General features: G+C 35.1%; 1 protein-coding gene and 1 non-coding gene across 2 annotated transcripts in view; both read left to right on the top strand.

Moving 5' to 3' along the window:
* The window catches only part of WDR43 (WD repeat domain 43), a 29,534-nt gene extending 15,381 nt beyond the window's left edge, over window positions 1-14,153 (top strand). Inside the window, exons 10-18 of the mRNA XM_039337046.1 lie at window positions 1,708-1,830; window positions 2,727-2,867; window positions 3,237-3,323; window positions 5,550-5,581; window positions 6,266-6,329; window positions 8,580-8,693; window positions 10,257-10,326; window positions 12,928-12,980; window positions 13,068-14,153. Coding sequence (XP_039192980.1) covers window positions 1,708-1,830; window positions 2,727-2,867; window positions 3,237-3,323; window positions 5,550-5,581; window positions 6,266-6,329; window positions 8,580-8,693; window positions 10,257-10,326; window positions 12,928-12,980; window positions 13,068-13,214 — 831 coding nt within the window. The 3' untranslated portion in view covers window positions 13,215-14,153. The remainder of the gene's footprint in view (window positions 1-1,707; window positions 1,831-2,726; window positions 2,868-3,236; window positions 3,324-5,549; window positions 5,582-6,265; window positions 6,330-8,579; window positions 8,694-10,256; window positions 10,327-12,927; window positions 12,981-13,067) is intronic.
* LOC120305416 lies at window positions 30-108 on the top strand. The gene has a single exon (XR_005556038.1). It is a non-coding gene; the product is annotated as a small nucleolar RNA SNORD53/SNORD92 (small nucleolar RNA).
* Window positions 14,154-19,465: the final 5,312 nt, after the last annotated feature.

Genomic DNA, 19,465 nt, shown 5'->3' with positions numbered 1-19,465 from the left:
TGGAACAGAATGCTTACAGATCCTTGGATGTGCTATGATGACCTTTTTACTGGTTTCACTCATCACTGAATTTCCTCTGATGATGCCTTCTCTTGGCTGGCTGAGCACATTGATTGGATAGAATAATGGTAGAAAGGGATTGCTGTCTAAAGTATTTTGGTTTGCTATTATAGAATATAATTCTCTTTTTTCACAATTTTCTGACTGTATAGCAAAACTTCAATGGATTATTTTGTGGAAGGAGTATCTCTTGAATTGAAAATTTGCATTCATTCTTTGGACTGATTTATCAACGACTGACTTTTTTGTTATTTAAGGGTGAAGTCCAAAGTCAGTTTTGTTGGTTCTGTCTATCACAATTTTAATATACTTATTTATTCTGCAAATAATTTGTAGCATCTTTAATAATATACACAACACTGGTCATTTCTAAAGAAAATAGGATGCAGGTCCTCAGCAACTAGATAGCAAAGATGAAATTTTAAGGACATTTATTTTTTACGAAAACTATGTTAATTTAGATTCATATTTTCTGTAATATACATAGTACATAAATTGCATCCAGCAGTGGGAATCAGCAGTTCTGTGTATAGTGTAAAATAGCTACTGTGGGCTCTTAATTGAATTCCATAAGTGATAGATATAAATGTGTTGTGCTTCTTTGAGAATAAAAGAAAAGGCATAAAAATTCCAGGGAGTTTATTCTTTCATAATGTTTCAGTGCAGATTAAATACAGGTAGTCCTTGTCTTACAACAGTTCATTTAGGGACCGTTTGAAGTTACAGCAGCACTGAAAAAAGTGACTTATGACCATTTTTCACACTTATGACCATAGTCACATGATCAAAATTCAGATGCTTGGTAACTGACTCTTGTTTATGATGATTGCAGGGTCCTGGGGTTATGTGATTGTCTTTTGCGAAATTGTGACAAACAAGGTCAATGGGGATGCTTGGTTTATTTAACAGCTGTGCTACTAACCTAATAATTGCAGTGGTTCACTTAACTATGGCAAGAAAGGTCGTAAAATGCGGCAAAATTCACTTAACAAATGTCTCACTTAGCAACAGAAATTTTGGGCTCAATTGTGATCATAAGTCGAGGACCGCCTGTACAAGAAAATAATGGAAGGCCCTGTGAATTTTGCTACAAAGGGCATAAAAATATTTGGAAAGATGAGCCATATTTTCATCATATTTTCACCCTTTTAATCAATATACATCTGAAGAATTCCATCAGAGTTTATTTAGCTTTTATCTCCTTACTGGAATAAAACCCTTATTTGAACTATAAAATATTGATCATATATTTTGGAAGGTGTAGTGTACAATTGCATCCTCAATTACTACCACAGCATGAGTTCGAACGTGTGTGTGTGTGTGTGTGTGTGTGTGTGTGTGTGTGTGTAAGGGTGTCAATTGACAAAGAAATGATAGCAGTTTTGTATTTATGGATGCCGTAATTGGGCTTCTCTCAAATTTATGATTATGAAGAAATGTGCACTTTACTAAGGGAATTTTTTTGGGAAATTTCTCTAGGATTGTAAATTGTCATATATATGAACTACCTGTTCAGTGCAATTTTTTTAAAAAGAAAAGGTTTGAGTTTTAATTAAATTACTTATTCAGATGTTGATTAAAAATATTAAATACAGAACATAGTGCTACTTGGATACATATAAATATCTTTCTTCCCTTTAAAATCAGGTGAAAACTCCTGTAATCAACTCAGAGGTCAAAACATTAGTGCCTGGGATTCCTGGTCATAGTTCAGCTGTGAAATCTTCAGTATGCAGGGATAAAAATAAAAGGAAGACAGATGGCAAAGAGGTAATTGTTCTCCATACACTATTTTGCATTTAACCTAAGCCAATTGCTGAATATTCAGCCCTCTGCTTTGTTATGTTGCATACTGTGAATTAGCACTTACTGATTTTTTTTAAAGTATAATTAATTTTCAGGCTGTGTTCTGAGAATGTTTAGTTTCCTCAGAGAGGAAATACAGACTTTACAACATATTGATTTTCCTGAAAAAAAGTATTCCCACCACTGGAGAATATTAGGTGCATTCTAAACATTGTGTTTTTTTCATGTAGGCAGAGGCAAAGTCCAAGGATATAATTTCACATGAACAAAATAGGTGGCCCAAAATACTGAGAGAAACTTCTGTGTCTGTTAAGTCAATGCCATCCCTTTCTCCAGTGGGAAGAAGGACATTACTCCTTTTTTTTGTCTTCTGTTAGTGGAAGGAGAACAGTAGAGTAAGTCTGGCTATAGATCCAGTCATTGTTTAGAATAAAAAATACAAAATACAACATACATAAGAAAGATGCTATGTAGATCAATAACTGAAGAGTCAAAATTGATTTTTCTGTTAGTGATGGAAATGTGCTCTGTGATGGAAATGTGATTTGTGGCAGCAAAGTTTGACCAAATCTCTTCCCTTTGTATGTATTGGATTACAAGTCCCACTATCTATAGCGAGAGTGAAGATTGGATAAAATTGTTTTATATCTACTGTTGCTCTTGGTTTTGAGGATTGGTTTTCTAAATTCAGAATGTTTAAGCTCAAATGATCTCTGACTCTGGATTTTATCATGCCTTTACACCTTGAAGCACAATAAGTTATTAATTTTGTTACATGCAGTTATAGTGTTGTAAAAGGGAGATGCTCACCTCAGGTGGCACAAAAATGCTAACTTGTGTAATTTTTTTTTAATTTCCAGGAGAGTATTGAAGACCGCCTTAGTGCTATGGATATTGATGTGATGAAAGTAAAACAGCCATCCGGAAGCCTTCCACAGACTGATAATTTTGCAGTGCTTTTGGTTCAGGGTTTGGAAAGCAGTGATCCTGTGATTTTAAATGTAAGTGTTAAATGTAATACGATGACTGGAGAGGATCTCTATAACATCGCAAAATTATCAAAACTTGAAACTTCATTATATTTAGAGTGTTGCAGTATTTTGTGTCTTTATGGCATTGTAGCAAATAATTCAGAATAGTGACATAGAAATCTTTTGATAAAAGAATTTTGAAGGTCTTTGCTTTTTACTTATCTAAATGACCTAAATTAGACTTTTACGTTTTCAAGCTCAACTATATTGCCACTTTTTGAAGGAAAACAATGAAACTAAATTTCATATCTATGCTATGATTAAAAGCCATAAGCCTTGGTAGTTTTGGCATCTACTGATAACATGGTGCCATCATTGACCCCTTTTTTTTTTTAACAGAAAGTGCTTCAAACCAAGAAGGAAGCAGTAATAAAGAAAACAGTAGCCAGAATTCCTGTATATTCTGTTATTCCACTACTGCATGAGGTAAAAGATTTAATATTGACTACTGTAATTCTAGCTTTTCTAGTGTACCTTTAGTAAAATTTTAAGCTACTTGTTCTAATTACGTAATAAATAGATCTGATATATTTGTAATCCAGAGAAAAGAGATCATTGATTCCCCAAATTTTTGGCCTGCTGTGTCTTGTTTAAGTCAGCCTTGAAAAGCAACTTTTATGGATGTTTACTTATCACAAGGTAAACATTTCTCTAGTCTGATGTACTTAAAGTGAATTAAGAGTCATTGTGGGGGAAAAAAAGTCCATTGTATAGAATTTATTTAGTTTATATACTTCTTACAGTAGAATTATTATTATCACTAAATTCTTATCCAGTCTGTTATGTATTTGCTACATATATATTATTTTTTGGCCATTTGGTTCCTGTATGTATTGTGTACCTTTAGACATGTATTTGTGTAAAAATCTGCATGGGTATATTTGAAAGAATATAAGAAAAACCCTTAACACTGGCCATAGAGGCAGAAAGGTTGGCTTGGGTAGATTTCAGCTTAGGCTGCAAATGGAAAAAAATTGCAGAGTACAGATCTTCGTGAAGACGCAACAAAAGATGGTTACCACATGAATTTCATAAGTCAATAGCACTCAAATAGAAAAGCATCAAGAGATGTGCTTAACTGAGTCAGGCCAAGTCCTATGGAAGTTGTAAAAGTGAATGAGAACTGTATTATTTAGATCAGGGGTAGGCAACCTTGGCTCTTTTATGACTCGTGGACTCCAACTCCCAGAATTCCTGAGCTAGCCATGCTGGCTCAGGAATTCTGGAGTTGAAGTCCACAAGTCATAAAAGAGTCAAGGTTGCTACCCCTGACTTAGATCAATCACACAGAATGAATGACCATGCATGATGTATTTCCATCTCACTTCTTCTGGAACTCAGGCTTGAGTTAGCCAAATAACATTTGAGCTAGTGTGCGTGAGTGTGTGTGTAGAAAGATTTAAAAATGTTTTAGTTTTGTAAATGAATACTAGAAGTTCTAACTGAATTTATTTCTGGGTATTTTGAGTTTTTGGATAAAAAAGAGCTACAAGTAGCACAGAAGGTATTATAAACACTCTTCTTTATGATCCTTCATGTGATATTATCCAGCCCAGATGTGCAGTATCTATGTGTACAATACTTTCTGCTACATGTTAATGCAGTTTGTTTTGTTCTTGAGTGGTTGTCCCAGCACATATAAATGAGAAGGCCCTTTTGATAGGAAGTTAATTAAAATTGAGTTCATCGTAAATTACCCAGATTAGTGAAGAACACCTGGTCTCACTCTTCCTGGCTGTCAGATCTGAGTGCAGGAGTCAAATAAGAATTCGTACTTGAACATTCTTAATATATACACTAGGTTTGTCTATGGAGATTCTCAGTCATTCAGGTCATGGTTGTCCCAAAGGTGCTTTTTCAAGAGGCAACTGAACTTTTATTTTTCTTTGAAGATGTGTTGCTTCTCATCCAAGAAGCTTCTTCAGCTCTGACTGGATGGTGGCGAATGGAAAGATTTATATTCCTTGCAGACAGCTGGTCATTTGCATTCTTCTAGAGAGTCGTTGAGGTCATTTGGAGGTTTATCTGTGTCATCAGGGTCACCTGAGTAATGCAAATGGGTGTGGAACCTTCTGGGAACTACTGAAAGTACTATGTTGTAGACTGGAGATAGATGATGTCGTATCCCTCCCCCTCTGTTGAGAGAGGACTGTTCAATTTTGACATAAGTGGCCTCCTTGACCTCTTTCGCTGGTACTCTCCTTCGTGAAAATAGACACAGGATTCAATCTCTTATTTTAAACTTAAATAGATATCAGATATCATTCCACTATCTCAAAAAGTATACTACATTACAAGCAATCATGTTGAATGAGCCTAATGTTAAACCAAAGGTCTTATGTGAAATATAAACAAATTTGGTATTGAATCTTTATTCAGTGATGTCAGTCACAGAAATATGATCTGATTTGCTCCATGCATTCTTGGCTGTGTGTCGTCTAATAAAATACACTTTTGTAGAAATAACAGCAGTAACATGTATTGCCAGCTATTCTAATGCTGCACAACGCAACAGCATTCACAGTGAAGTTTAGTCAAATATTTTGTAATAGTTTAGACTGAGAATTCATGTATCTGCATTTTGTTGAAGAATATAATTTATATAAAAGTCTGAATGCATCTCAGTTTTTACATTCTCTACTTCTGTTTTAGCTCACAAGAAGGCTACAAGGGCATCCATACAGGTAAGCATAGATTACCCAAAATTCTGTCTGATAATAATAAATAAGGTGTATTGGGGGGGGGTTGGTTGTAGCAGGCACTTTTTAAAATATTGAGCTGGGTTATTCATTTGTAAACCACGTGGAATGGGGTGCTCTTTGTAGATTGTTTAATTTTGACTAGTACATAGTTCAAAGATGACTTGGAAAAAAATCCTTAGATTTTATGGAAGTGCAGCACTTGCTGTTCATTAAACCAGATTAATTTATAGACTTTTGCAGGAGCATGAAAAAAAGCATGCTGCTTTAAGAGTTGCATTTACTTTAAAAAGTGGACTTCTTAAGATGTAAATCTGTATTGGATTATATAATTGCAGATTAGAACTACAACATTAGCTTTATACCTGAGATTCTAAAAGGTTAAAAAAAAAGATAAAAGTTCATATAGTCCTATGTTGACATTCATCTGTTCTAGAAAAATAAGAGCGACTAATACTCTATTTTTTGCTATCTATGAACTGTATAGCTGATAAAAGTTATGCCCTGGATCCTTTATCTATAATAATATTAATCATTAATGTGTGAGAATGTATCTATATTTGTATCTTTATAGATGTTGTTTAAATTTATTATCTTGACATATGAAATATTTTTTTAAAAAATTCTGACTGTCTTTAATAAATGAAGGTCTTTGCTGTTATTTTCTAGTGCTTCACAAATGGTTCGATGGTTAAAACCTGTTCTAACAATGCATGCCTCCTACCTTTCAACGGTAAGTACTCTGATACACAGGGCTTTTTACCATTTTGGTTTCATCTAGTGATGCATGAAGGGAAGGTAATACCAGACTAATAAAGGAGAATATTTGTAGCTCAGGGTTGAAATGAAAAGTCCTTGGTGCTCTCTGAGCTTGGTTGTTTTTTTGCAGATGTTTCATGACCCAAACTAGGTAATATCAATTCTAACAATGATGATGTATCTTAGTTTGTGTAATGAAATGTCTGCAAGAAAACAACCAAGCTCAGATAGCACCAAGGACTCCTAATAATTTTCATGCCATCCAATCATGCTTATTAATGTGACGGTACTGCACAGGCTTGCTAAAGTAAAGGAGAATTGATTCAAATCTATTAGAAGGACCAAAAACAGAGGAGAGGAAATTAGATTTGATGAATTGCCTTTTACTCCTGAAGTCGTTGTATACATTTTCTCCCCCCTTCTTATGTTGAATTTATGTTTCTTGAATTCTCTTGTTTAAAGTGAATTCCTTTCACAGTTGTCATTGTATAACATATTTCACTCTTGTTCCAAAGTTCACTAACACTAAGTGAATTTCATGTTAAATGCATAATATGGCAGTGTAATTTTTACCTCTAAGATGAAAAAATTGACAGATTTGAAGTAGGATATGGGATAAGGTTTAGTTTAATTGCTCGGAGGACACATTAAAAAATTATGCAATAGGATAAGTGATTGCTAAACATGGCAGTTTTTAAGCAAGGGTTATATATAAATATAAATAAAATAACAAGACACTAGCCCATTAATGGAAGAAGTATGTAATAAAGTATTAGTAGAGGCCAAACTACCAAATACATGGATAGAAGCCAATATCATTTACCGTATATGCCGGCATATTAGGCGACCCGACGTATAAGACGACCCCCGTCTTTATAGCCGGGCCGCATTCCTAGAATGTCGTCTTATACGCCGGAAACTACCAGTATTTCTGGCGTATAAGACGACTCGGCGTATAAGACGACCCCCGTCTTTGGCGACGATTTCAGCGCTCGCGGAAGTCGTCTTATACGCCGGCATTTACGGTAGATTTCTTGGGATATATTTGCTACTGCCTCCTAAGTTTTTTTTTCTAGTCTATTTTAAAGGCTTGGGATCTCCTGGTGGTATTTCATCCAAGAATTATTTAGACTTAATTTTTCATAGCTGTGGAACATAGCAAGGTTGGCTAAGTGTTGCTCCCTGCTGTACCCCATAAAATAAAACTTCTAAATAAATTGCTTATGGCTTTGCCAAGTTTATACAGTTTATTCAGAGGATATTGGAGAACAATAATGATATCCTGAAGGACCATTTCTTCCCTGCAAATCTCTTGCCCAGCCAGCTGTTGATGTTGAACTTATCACGACCCATTAAAGGAGCCATACCTTTTAAGTGGGTGGAAAGCCAGAAGGTCAAAACCAGAAATCCTTCTTCTGATATTCTTCTCCCGGTTATGTTCTTTTACTTAAAAAAAAAAAAACAACCAAACATTTTACATCAAAAGCCACATCCACATGTGGAGAGAAAAAGATCAGCATAGAAACAATATACTGCAAAAATGTTTAAAAACATGTCTAGTAATCGTTGGAAATGTAGACAAAAGCCAAGCATGTACTATCACCTTTGGTGGACATGCCCTAAAGCAAAAAATTTTTGGTCAAAAATACACATGTGGTTACAGAAAATGTTAAGAAAACATATAGATAAAGCCAGAAATATTTTCTTCTAGGTATAATTACAGAGAACTATGACAAAAGTGTATATATTTAATATTACAAGTATTAGCAGCAGCAAGAATTACATTTGCACAGTATTGGAAAAATGAAGAAACACCATTGGAAGAAGACATAATTAGGAAAATTTTGGATTGTGCGGAAATGGACAGGCTTACATTGAAAATGAAAGGGAAAGAAAATACAGAATATTTTCAAAAATGGGATAATTTTTATAAATGGCTAGAAAAATGGAATAGGGAGTAGAAATGGAAGTTGTATTACTATTAATGTCAAATAAGTGAACCCAGACAACACGTTTATTAAGCACTAAAGGTTTGTAACTATAAAAACTTAATAAAATATCTTTAAGTAGTCTTTAAGCAATCTTAAGTAAGCAACCCTTAAGTAAGGGTTATATGAATAAACCTTCGGTATGTTTCATATAGAAATAGCCTAGGACTACATTTGCATATATCTTCATAGTTCTCTGGTGACTTTTCTCTTTTTTCTCTTTATCCCTATCACAGCTGCCAGATTTGGCCTCCCAGCTTGGAACATTATACGAGTTAATGGAAAGCAGAGTAAAAACTTTGCAAAAGCTGTCTCGCTTGCATGGCAAACTATATCTTATTATCACCCAAGTAAGTTAAAGTTGATAATCTTACTCCACAGAAAGAGTGTTGTTATGAACATAGAATGAAGAAGGTATGTTAGTAGCAACAATGAGATCTTCTATCAAATGTGGGAGGGTTTGCTGGTGTGCCAAAATTTATGACACAAAAAAACTGATGATTCCTTTCACAGTGATTTTGGGGAAATGAAACTACACACAATCTGTGCTGCTTAGCAGCCTTGCTTAGAAAACTTTTTGTGTATGATAATTTTCTATAGAGTAGTGCATAATTTTCAAATATAGAAGGTGATTCCCAACATTAAGAGTAGCTTCCCATTGACAATTTGAGGCTGCAGAAGAATTTCTGTGAGCTTGATAATTCAACAATTTTCATAAAAGATAAACCAGTTTTGGGAAAGAAAACATTTATGTTAAGACATCCAGGGAACTTCCAATCTTTAATTGAGGCCATTGCATCAAAAGCCTTTTTATTCTACTAGAGATTGCTATAATTTTGTTTCATTAGAGGAATTTTACAGATTTACTGAGCATACAGTGATGGAGGTGCACAAAATTTATTTGTCCTAATCTTCAGGGATCGGGTTATAATAAATGTAGAGTTACCTTCTTTTCAGGTGGATGCTGAAGGACAAGAACATATGTATTCATGTTCTCATAAGGCTACTTAATTATATATTTATTGATAGAAAGGCAGAACATAAATCTAATAAATAGAACAAGCCTGTAATGATATTTACTTGGAAAATAAATAGATTAAAACATTTTTATTTTCAATGGCCATGGTTCTGTGTAATTTAGTAGCAGCTGCTATTCTTCTTGATACCAAAATTGATTCATTTCAGCTCTTGGTAGTGAAATATAAAACTTGTAGTTTGTTACCGATGTAACAGAGTCCTATTAATGCAGAAACAATTTGACTTTTTGAGTAGAGAAACCATCTGTTAATGCCAGCAAAAAGCAATCACATTTAATCTTTGGGTTGGAGCTTCAGTTGTCTTTTTCTCTCTAGGTATCTTCCCGCTTGCGATGTGTACTTAGTTACCATCCTGAGCATAGAACAGCACTGGACAGAGTGTTTGCACCATCGCTTTCAGTTGCATCTAGATAAAAAGTTTTAGTTAGAGCCTATTTTGGTCCCATTTTGTATAGAAGATAATGTGGGTTCTAATCACAGACATTAAAAGGTTTAGGTAAAGTGGCATCATTAGTTTGTACTATGCTTTCATTACTTGCTACATATTAATAAGATATTTTGAGGGTTTTTTGGAAAGGTATGTTTGATACAATAGTGTGTAATAATATTTTTTGTCAAAATATAATACAAATGTTGCTTTTACAATGTTAGAATTTAAAAAGGGGCAGAATCAGGCATTACTAAATGTGTGAAAATGTAATTTTTTTAAAAAAATCATTTTATTTTATTGGAATTAAAACTTTTCATTATTTGACAAATTAACAATAGTGTATCATACATAGTTAATCGTATCTGTTTGATGTAATGTAATTTGAATTCAACACAAGCTATGTGTCCTAGCTACAATCTTTGTTGATTCCAAATACTCTTTTTCAGGTGGCTGCATTAGAACAGGTTCAGGATGTGCCTGATATTGATCAGACTGCAAAACTGGTATATGAAGAAGGTAAGCAAAAGAAATTTGGTACTAATCAATTTGGATCAGTTAGAAAATAAGATAGTATATCAATAAAGGAGAATATTTGTAGCTCAGAGTTATTTTCTAACAAACATTTCGTTACCCAAACCAGGTAAAATCAGCAGCACTGATGTAGCTAACCTTGCAGATGTTGTTGACTCTGAATTACAAGTAGTCCTTGCTTTTGACCACTTTGTTTAGCGAGAGTTTGAAGTTAACAATGGTTGGGGGTGGAAAGCAGTTTTGAGACCAACCTTCACATTTACAGTTATTTCAATGTCCCATAGTCACGTGATCACCATTTGGGCACAACTGGTGAGCGTTGATATTCATTGGAGTATGCCACCATCATGTGACCGCCATTTGCAAGCTTCACAATGAGATTCCAACAAGCAGAATTAATGGAGAACATGTGGAAATAAAATTGAAAGTCACGATCGTGTGATGTCTCGCCTGACAGCCACAGTGATGTGCTTCATGATGGTAGCAGAAGTGAGGTCATAATTCTAGTGTGGATACAGATGATTTTTCTAAGGAACACAGTACTTGATACCAGCCCCAGTTGTGATCAGTACCTATGCAGGCAATTCCTGCCTGGGTTAAGAATTGAATTCTGTTCCTGTCTTTTAACTCATTTGTATGCAAGTTGGAACTCACATGTAACAAATGGGCTGCCTATTGCTAAAATGGCAGGTGAAGTTCTCCTTCCTGAAGTTGATGAGCCTCTGAGGCCATGCAACGTTTTCATGAACTGCTTGGAACCTCTGAAGGCAGGCTGTGTATTAGAAAGGCATAGCTTCAGTTACCTATTTTGCCTTTTGTACCTGCAACAACATTTATAAAATTATGGGAAGATTCTTTGATTCATTGAAGCATATTGAACAGAAATTAGATGATGGGAAGTACCAGAGGGAATATTTAAAAATTAAACATTTGTTTGAATATGGTTAAAGAAATAGATTTTGAATATAAATGAAGATTAGTTTAAGAGGGATGAACCCCTCAAGTAATATAGTATGCTTTCTTTCTTTTTTTCTTTTGTGTTTGATTTTTTTGACATGAGAAATATAAAAATGTTGGGATGGTTTTTAAAAGAAAGGTTTTAAAGGTTTTTAAAGAAAGGTTTTCTCTGTTTTGTCTTTTTTTCCTCATTTTTCTTTAAGATACAAGAAATGTAAAAATGTGATGGCTTATATGAGAAAAAAAACTTAAATACTTAAGTGTAACTAATTTAGAGAAAATTTTAACCAGTAAGAATGTTTTGAATATTGTGGGGAAAACAAATTTAAATAAGAATGTAAACAGGATTTATGATGAGGCAATTAAGATGATCAGTTGAAAAGAAGCTTTATATTGATGTGGTTATTTGCAGAAACATGAGAAAAATGTTTATATTCAATTGTCATTTATTTAAATAAGAACTGTATTAATTTAAGGTTGGCAAAAGAGAATATTATTGGAAGAAGAAGAAATCCAGGGATCCATAAAAAAACATGGCATGCTTTTAGCGGTTTATCAACTCAAGGAAGGACAAGGATGTCTGCCACTTTTGGTAATAGGCAGTCCATCCATAAGTAGGATGTTCTAAATCCAGGACTGCCTGTATAAAAAATGAAGTTTGTAAGCCGAAAGCAAGAGAAACACAGATTCCTTACCTCATTTACTAAATAAAGGGCAGTTTTATAATGCTTAAACATTTAGTTAAAACTGTGGAAGCTTTATGGCTGGCTTCTTTTGGGTCAGTTGCTATTCTGCAGAAAGTATCTAGGGACATTTCTACTGTGTTTCCTCTGTGCTATCACCGTGCCCAAATTTACACTGTAACATACATGCCCTACTTCAGTGGATATTTGCACCGCCCAAGAGCTGCTCTATGAGGGAGATCGGCAATTTCTAAATATACGGTATATAAATTTTTAAAAATATATTTAAAGAAAATTATTTCATATGTTGAAAGGAATAGTGCTATACATTTATCTCAGAAAACAAAATGGGTTTGTTGGAATATATTTCTATTCTATCCCATTTTAATATTGCAAAGATTAAAAAAAGCCTGGGATAATCAGTCTTTTCAGGATCTTTGAGTTCATAAGGATATGACTTCTTATGAGTTACTCTATAAAAACAAGATATGGATACTCCTTACAACTATAGTTGGGGCTGGCAACTCTATTACTAAGCAACGTGGTCACTAATCAGACATCACATGATAACAACATGTTTTAATGCCAGCTTTGCCATTGACTCAGCTTGTCAGAAGCTGGTTGTGAAACTGATTGCAAAGGGCAGTTGTGACTGCGACATGCTGCAATAGTTGTAACTACCCATTGGATGGAAAGTGCCCAGATGTCAATCCTGTGATTGTAGGGACATTGCAAAGTCGTCAAAGTCAGGACTGATGGTGAAGTTACTTTTTCAGTGCCGTCATAATTGCAGACAGTTGCTAAATAGGGCAATTATTAAGCAAGGTCTACCTGTAGGTATACTTATGAGATGCACTCCTAAAAAACTTCTCAAACACATTTCAGTAGACAATGTTTTTATTTTCTTTAGTTACAAATATTGAACATTCATGTTTTTTATTGACAGAATCATCGGACGATGGTTCGGACGACGAGATGGTTGCAGAGAGAGATTCAGATGTAAGTAAAGTTCGGTGACTTTCTTTCCGTTCTTAAGAAGTTACACATGATTATGGTGAATGAATGTTTTGTTGTGCTCTCCTTCAGGAAAATTGGGATGAAGATGAAGAGAAGGAAGATGAGGAGAACAATGAGAGAGATGAACAGTCGGACAATGAGCAAGAGATGGCAATAGAAAAAGAAATCAATGGAGAGTCAGATTTGGATCCAGAAAATGAAAGTGAAGAAGAATAGCATACTGTTCAAAGAAAGAAAGCTTGTTGGAGCCGGCTACCAAAATGTGTCACTTCTGGATTGCCATGCTGGAAGCCACTTGGATCACAACAAGGAGTGCACATTTGATACCTAATATATCTGATGGCATATTGGAAAACTCTGTTTCCAAACCTGGAGTGCATAATGATGCCATCCTTCTTGTTCTTCAGTTCTATATTTCTAGGGATCACAGTGAAACAAATTTCTTCCACATAGCAAACAAATTATTTCTTTTATTTGGATATTCATTTTACAGCTCAAGTCTAGTAGCTTATCAATCCCCATTGGGTGATGATCCTGTTGCAGCTTTGCTTTAAATTCTGATGGATTGAAGACCACTCTATCTTCTTAAACTGCTTTAGTTAAATTTTTTGGAAGAAAATAAATATTTTTGTAAGACTCAAAAACATTACTTTGAATTTCTTGGTAGTTCTTCCTCTTTCCTCCACAACATCCATTCTCTCATAAGAGAATTATTTCATACCTTAGCAATGATACATTGCAAACCAGGTTTTAAGACTAAACTGACTTTTTTATATGTGTGTGTAAATCAGTCATTTTTCATGTACTTAAAAAAAGACTCGTGCTTAATCCTAATTTTTTGGTTTTTTGCGCTTGTATATAAGTTTACTGCTGACCCAGAGAGTTCTTTGGCGGAAGAAAAATAATGAAAATGGGGAGGGCAGAGACTTGTGAATAACGTTACACAAAAACTTATACATTTATTATGGATTTTTAATCTTGGGAAGAATGGGGTTGCTGTTAGCTCAATTAAACTGAAGTGATATAAACAATTCGGTAACGTTTTTGAGCCATTCACCAGTATAATGTACAGTTTAATTTGTCTATAATTGGAGCTGTTGCAACCTAATGTTGCTCTCCTTTGTAAAGTGAATAAATATACATTGTCTTTATCAAGTATTAGTCTGTGATATATGGAGTATAATGAAATGCATGTAACTGGAATTTTGTACTGAAGATGCAGCAGGCCCTTTTTTGCTACCATGAAGTGAGTTTGAAATAAGCTGTATAGTTTTTTAGAGCTACCTTGTTACATTGTAAAAATGGTCATCACTTACCAACAGTAATTGGAACCGGGAACCCCTTTGCTAAGTAACACAGTTGTAAGACTTGACTGTACCAACTTAGCAACAGCAGTTCTATTGCTATTGCCGTTGTTAGGTGAATCCCACATAGCTGCAGCATCTCACAGTCATTTGATGGCCATTTTTACCTTCGGCTAGGTTCCCATTGATTTTGCTGGTGGGAAGCCAGCTGTGAAGGTTGCAAATGCTGGTTATGTATCTGGGATGTTGTGACATAATTGTGAGCCAGTGGCCAAGCACCTGAATTGCAGTCACATGACCAAGGGGGCGTTGCAGCAGCTGCAACTTTGAGGACCTGTTGTAAGTATCCCTTGTTCAGCCCCATCATGACTTTGGTTGCTGAACAAGTGGACAATAAACAAAGACTACTTGTATTTTGTTCTTTTGCTGCAACTTGCATTTCTTCATATTGTTTGAGCTGCAACATGGATTGGATGGGTTCCCATATAGTGCAAAGCGAAACCAAAGAACTGCAAATATAGTTTTGACTGAATAAGGCAGAGATGCTTTCCAAATATATCAGCATGGCTGGCTGAGGACCTCTGGGAGTTGAAGTCCACAAGTATTAAAGTTGCCAAGTTTGGACACCCCTGAGATATATCATAAAAACTTCCATGTCAAGCCGTCTTATAGCACTGCAGTGGTATTTTTAAACAGAACGATTTCCCCCCAATATCCTACATTATTCATTCCTTGCCATTCAAACTGGGAAGATTGTAGTCCAAGAGCTTCAAATGGTTTGAAAATTTTGTTAATGTTTATTATAGCACAAAACAATGAAAATAAAGATTTAAAAAGGGGAGATCAACAAAAAAAGATGAAAAAGCGGGAAAGTAGAAAAGTGTTGATTTCTGACTAACACAGTAAAGTACTACATTACCGATAATTACTAGGAGCCAGTTGTATATCTACACAATTATTAAATTCTGAATATCATTTTTTTTCTATTTCAAGCATGAAAACTAGAAACAATATCCCAACAGAAACAAAATAAAAGTATCTTTGTTTAAAACAGTTTACATTGCATTCCTAACCAAATCTATTTTTTATTTTTTTCCCATTATGTGAAGTGATATATAGTATATTTCTATTTACATTTACTAATCTTTCTAAACTATATTAACAAAAATCATTATACTCTTTCAAATTTAACCTTATAATTTTTTTATTCATTTTAAAACTAATACTTCATCTTTATAACTAAAATAAATTCTAATGCATTTTTTAAGTGTCCTTTTAACATACTTTCAAATTCACTTTCAATAATATTTTGCAAACTAGGAATTACTAAAGTGTTTTATTCTCTTTGTGTATGAAACCCATTTTCAAATCCACTTTATAAGCACAAAACAATCCATTGGAATTCTCTTAATTACATCTGACAAACCAATAGAAAATCTCTCCTAGCTCCAATTATCATACTAAATAAAATTTTTTGCTCCTTCAGAATGTCTCAAATAAATATAAACTTTGTGTCAAGAGATTCTCCAATATGATTTTTAAAACATGTTAATTTCAATTTTGAAGTGGAGATCCCAAACCTGTACTCTTAAGAATTATAGATTTACTGCAATTTTCTTTGAATTGCAGTGAGGCACTTGTAATTAAACCATCTTCATAGTAGGCACTATTGGAGTCAGATTTTTATTCCAAAATTACAGTTACATCCTTTGCAGGATCAAGTACTTGTGAAATAGTCTCAGTAGTTTGATAAATTTCTGCAGTTAGTTGCATCTCTGGATCACTCATCTTTCTTCCCATTACTTGGGTAATTTGTTCCTCTTGCTCTTTCTTTCATGACTTCTTTGGAATATAGTTGAAGTGAATTCTTTTGTTTAAACACTCCTCCAAAATAATTTTTTTGCAGTCTGTCTGGTTTATGTTGCTTTATGCTTTAACTCCCTCTTGTGATCAAAATATAAATCATTTGTTTTTGTTTTTTTAAAAAAATTGTTTATGGGTAAGCTGGCATCTCCTGGTCGTCAAAATCCATTAAGATCAGAAGATTTCAGCCTCCCAAAACAAACAATCCAAAAACACAAATTATAATATCCAAGGTCAAATAAATTCATGAAAATGAAAGAAAAAAGTGCTCCACGCTTTCTTATTTTAGCTCACCTCTGGCAAACCTCTTCATCCTTCAACAATAATGTCCCCAAAATAGCACTACACTTCAAAAAGAGTAACAGGCTGTGATCGAAAAGACACTTTTAGCTTAGGAAATATAATAAATACAGGTAGTCCTCGACTTAGCAACCACAATTGAGCCCAACATTTCTGTTGCTTTTTGCCCCATTTTATGACTTTTCTTGCCACATTTGGTAAATGAATAACTGCAGTTGTTAAGCTAATAACACAGATGTTAACTGAATACAGCTTCCCCATTGACTTTGCTTATCAGAAGGTTGCAAAAGGGGATCACATGACCCCGGGACTCTGCAACCATCATAAATATCCGTCAGTTGCCAAGCGCCTGAATTTTGATCATGTGAGCACGGGGATATTGCAACGGTCATAATTGTGAAAAACAATCATAAGTCATCTCTTTCAGTGCCGTTGTAACTTTGAACGGTCACTAAATGAACTGTTGTAAGTCAAGGATTGCCTGTAAAGCGTTTAGGAAATGAAAGGCACAACTTATTGTTGGTTTGAAAAATAAATGTATGCTTTTTTAACACCTCCCCATCTTATGAATGGGGAGGTGTTAAAAAAGCCTGGGAAAGATTGAGGGCAATAGAAAAAGGGGACGACAGAGAATGAAGTGGCTGAATGGAGTCACTGAAGCAGTAGGCATGAACTTAAATGGATTCCAGAAGATGGTAGAGGACAGGAAGGCCTGGAGGAACATTATCCATGGAGTCGTGATGGGTCGGACACGACTTCGCAATTAACAACAACAATATCTTATGAATGAGTGCTTCTGGCTGCTTCTGAGTGTTGCTTCAGAGTCTCCTTGCAAAGGAGGATCTTGAGCGATTCTGGGTCTCTCCCTAACTCAGGAGAGTCATACAAGCTTAGGGAATTCAGTTTCTTTGTTTGCACATTTATAAGACACAAATCTAATCCAAGCAGGTGACAGTACTACTGAGTTGACTTTGGTAGATGATGAAAATTTCAGGAGGGTCCAATTTAGTTAGTATTTAATTGGTAAATACTAATTTATTTCTACGAAGATTCTCAGTCATCCAGGTCATGGTTGTCCCAAAGGTGCTTTTTCAAGAGGCAACTGGACTTTCTTGTGTTTCTTTTGAAGACGTTTCGCTTCTCATCCAAGAAGCTTCTTCAGCTCTGACTAGATAGTGGGGAGTGGAAGGATTTATATTGCTTGCAGACAGATGGTCATTTGCATTCTTTTTAGGGAGTCGTTGGGGCCACTTGGAGGCTTATCTGTGTCCTCAGGGTCACCTGAATAGTGCAAATGTGTGTGCAGCCTTCTTGGCTGCAGGATGTTTTCTGCCCTGTGTCCCTTGAAGACAGGCACAGGCTGTTGTGGTTGAGTCTGTGTTGTCTGCATCTCAAACTGAAGCTCAAATGGTTCCTGTAGTCTGCAATGTGTTCTGGAAATCCGTTCATCCTCCCTCACCATTCGAAGGGTGTTCATCCCAAATGCATCGCTAAATGTCTATGGAGATTCTCAGTCATCCAGGTCATGGTTGTCCCAAAGAGGCTTTTTCAGGAGGCAACTGGACTTTCTTGTTTTTCTTTGAAAATGTTAATTTAGTTAGTATTTGGATGGGAGACTACATGAATTCCCAAGATGATTAACTAGAATGAAATGTTTAAACATGATGACAATGACCAACCATTTCTGATTGCTGTAATAAAAATTACATGGATGTGTTCTGTGGTAGGTAAGAGTTGAACTTAAGAAAATTTTTATCAAAAAACCCCCCACCTAGGATGAAATATAATAATTTGCATTCAGAAATTGTCACAGATTCACATCCAGCATTGTATTGTATCCATAAATTTAATAAGAAGGTAATGGGAGAAAATATTTGGTTGTATTCTTACATTTGTATAATGTATCTTGCTTTCTAATGCATGTATATGATATATAAATCTGTTTACTTCAAATACATTATGACACATCATTTTGTGTGGTTTTCCTTTCGGGATGTGTTTTTCCACTTGTTGACTTTTGGGGAATTAGTTTTTAACATCCAGGTTGGTTGATGTCCAATGGGTGCTCTAAAATCTTAGTAATACATTAGAAATATAATTCTAAAAATGGCCATTGGGTGTCATATATGTGCTGCAGAATAATAGTAAATAATTTGCAAATAATAACAAGGTGCCGGTAACATGATGTACATTTGAACTGGTTCTTGCAATATTAATATTCTGTTTTATATTACTGCTTCTTGATTGCTTTCAGAATACATGAGAGGTCCTGATACTGCTCTAAGTCAAATCACAAGTGGTACCTGATCAACTTAAAATGTTGACCTGTTAATATTGCCATCACTGTGGGAAGAATTTTACATTTAAGAGCATTACGGTCCAAATATTTGAACGGTGTGTGTTCCATGGGGAAAAGCAAAAGAAAACAATATTCATCTATAAACAGAATGGAAACATTGTTTTCAATTCACCTTTTCTTTATTGGTTTACAATACATGTTCCATAACAGGATTTTAAATTTAGCTCTTTCTCTAAGGGCCAGAATACTGCCTTTCTCCCCAGAGAGTACCCCTAGCTTAACAAGATTTATAGTTTCAGAGTCTGGTATATTCAAAACCGAAAGAACTAGCTTCTCCATGAGTTCCTGCTTGCATACAAAAAACAAGATCATGATTTGGGCACAGCAGTTTTTTTTTCCTATAGTAAACAATTGGCTACAACCTTTTGCACTTGGGCATTCACAGATTCCCCATCCCCATATGAACGTAGGAATTGCACTATCCACGGGGTCAGACATTTTTCTGGCTGGCCCTTTCTTGCCCTTGTTTTTGTGGTGCATGTTTGTGTGCCCATTATGTTTGAGTCAGTTTTGACTCCTGGCAACTGCATGGACAAATCCCTGCAGTTTTCTTGGAGAGGTTTCAGAAATGGTTTGCCCTTGCCTGCTTCCTAGGGCTAGGAGAGAGGGACTGGCCCCAGAGGCAAGAGTAGAATCAAGTC

The sequence above is a fragment of the Crotalus tigris genome, unplaced genomic scaffold (genome assembly GCF_016545835.1).
Source record: "Crotalus tigris isolate CLP2741 ecotype Arizona unplaced genomic scaffold, ASM1654583v1 scf7180000017668.6805642782:7212621, whole genome shotgun sequence".
In the NCBI taxonomy this organism is placed as follows: Eukaryota; Metazoa; Chordata; class Lepidosauria; order Squamata; family Viperidae; genus Crotalus; species Crotalus tigris.
The sequence above is the reverse complement of the archived record's forward strand: the minus strand, read 5'-3'. Positions and strand labels throughout refer to the sequence as shown.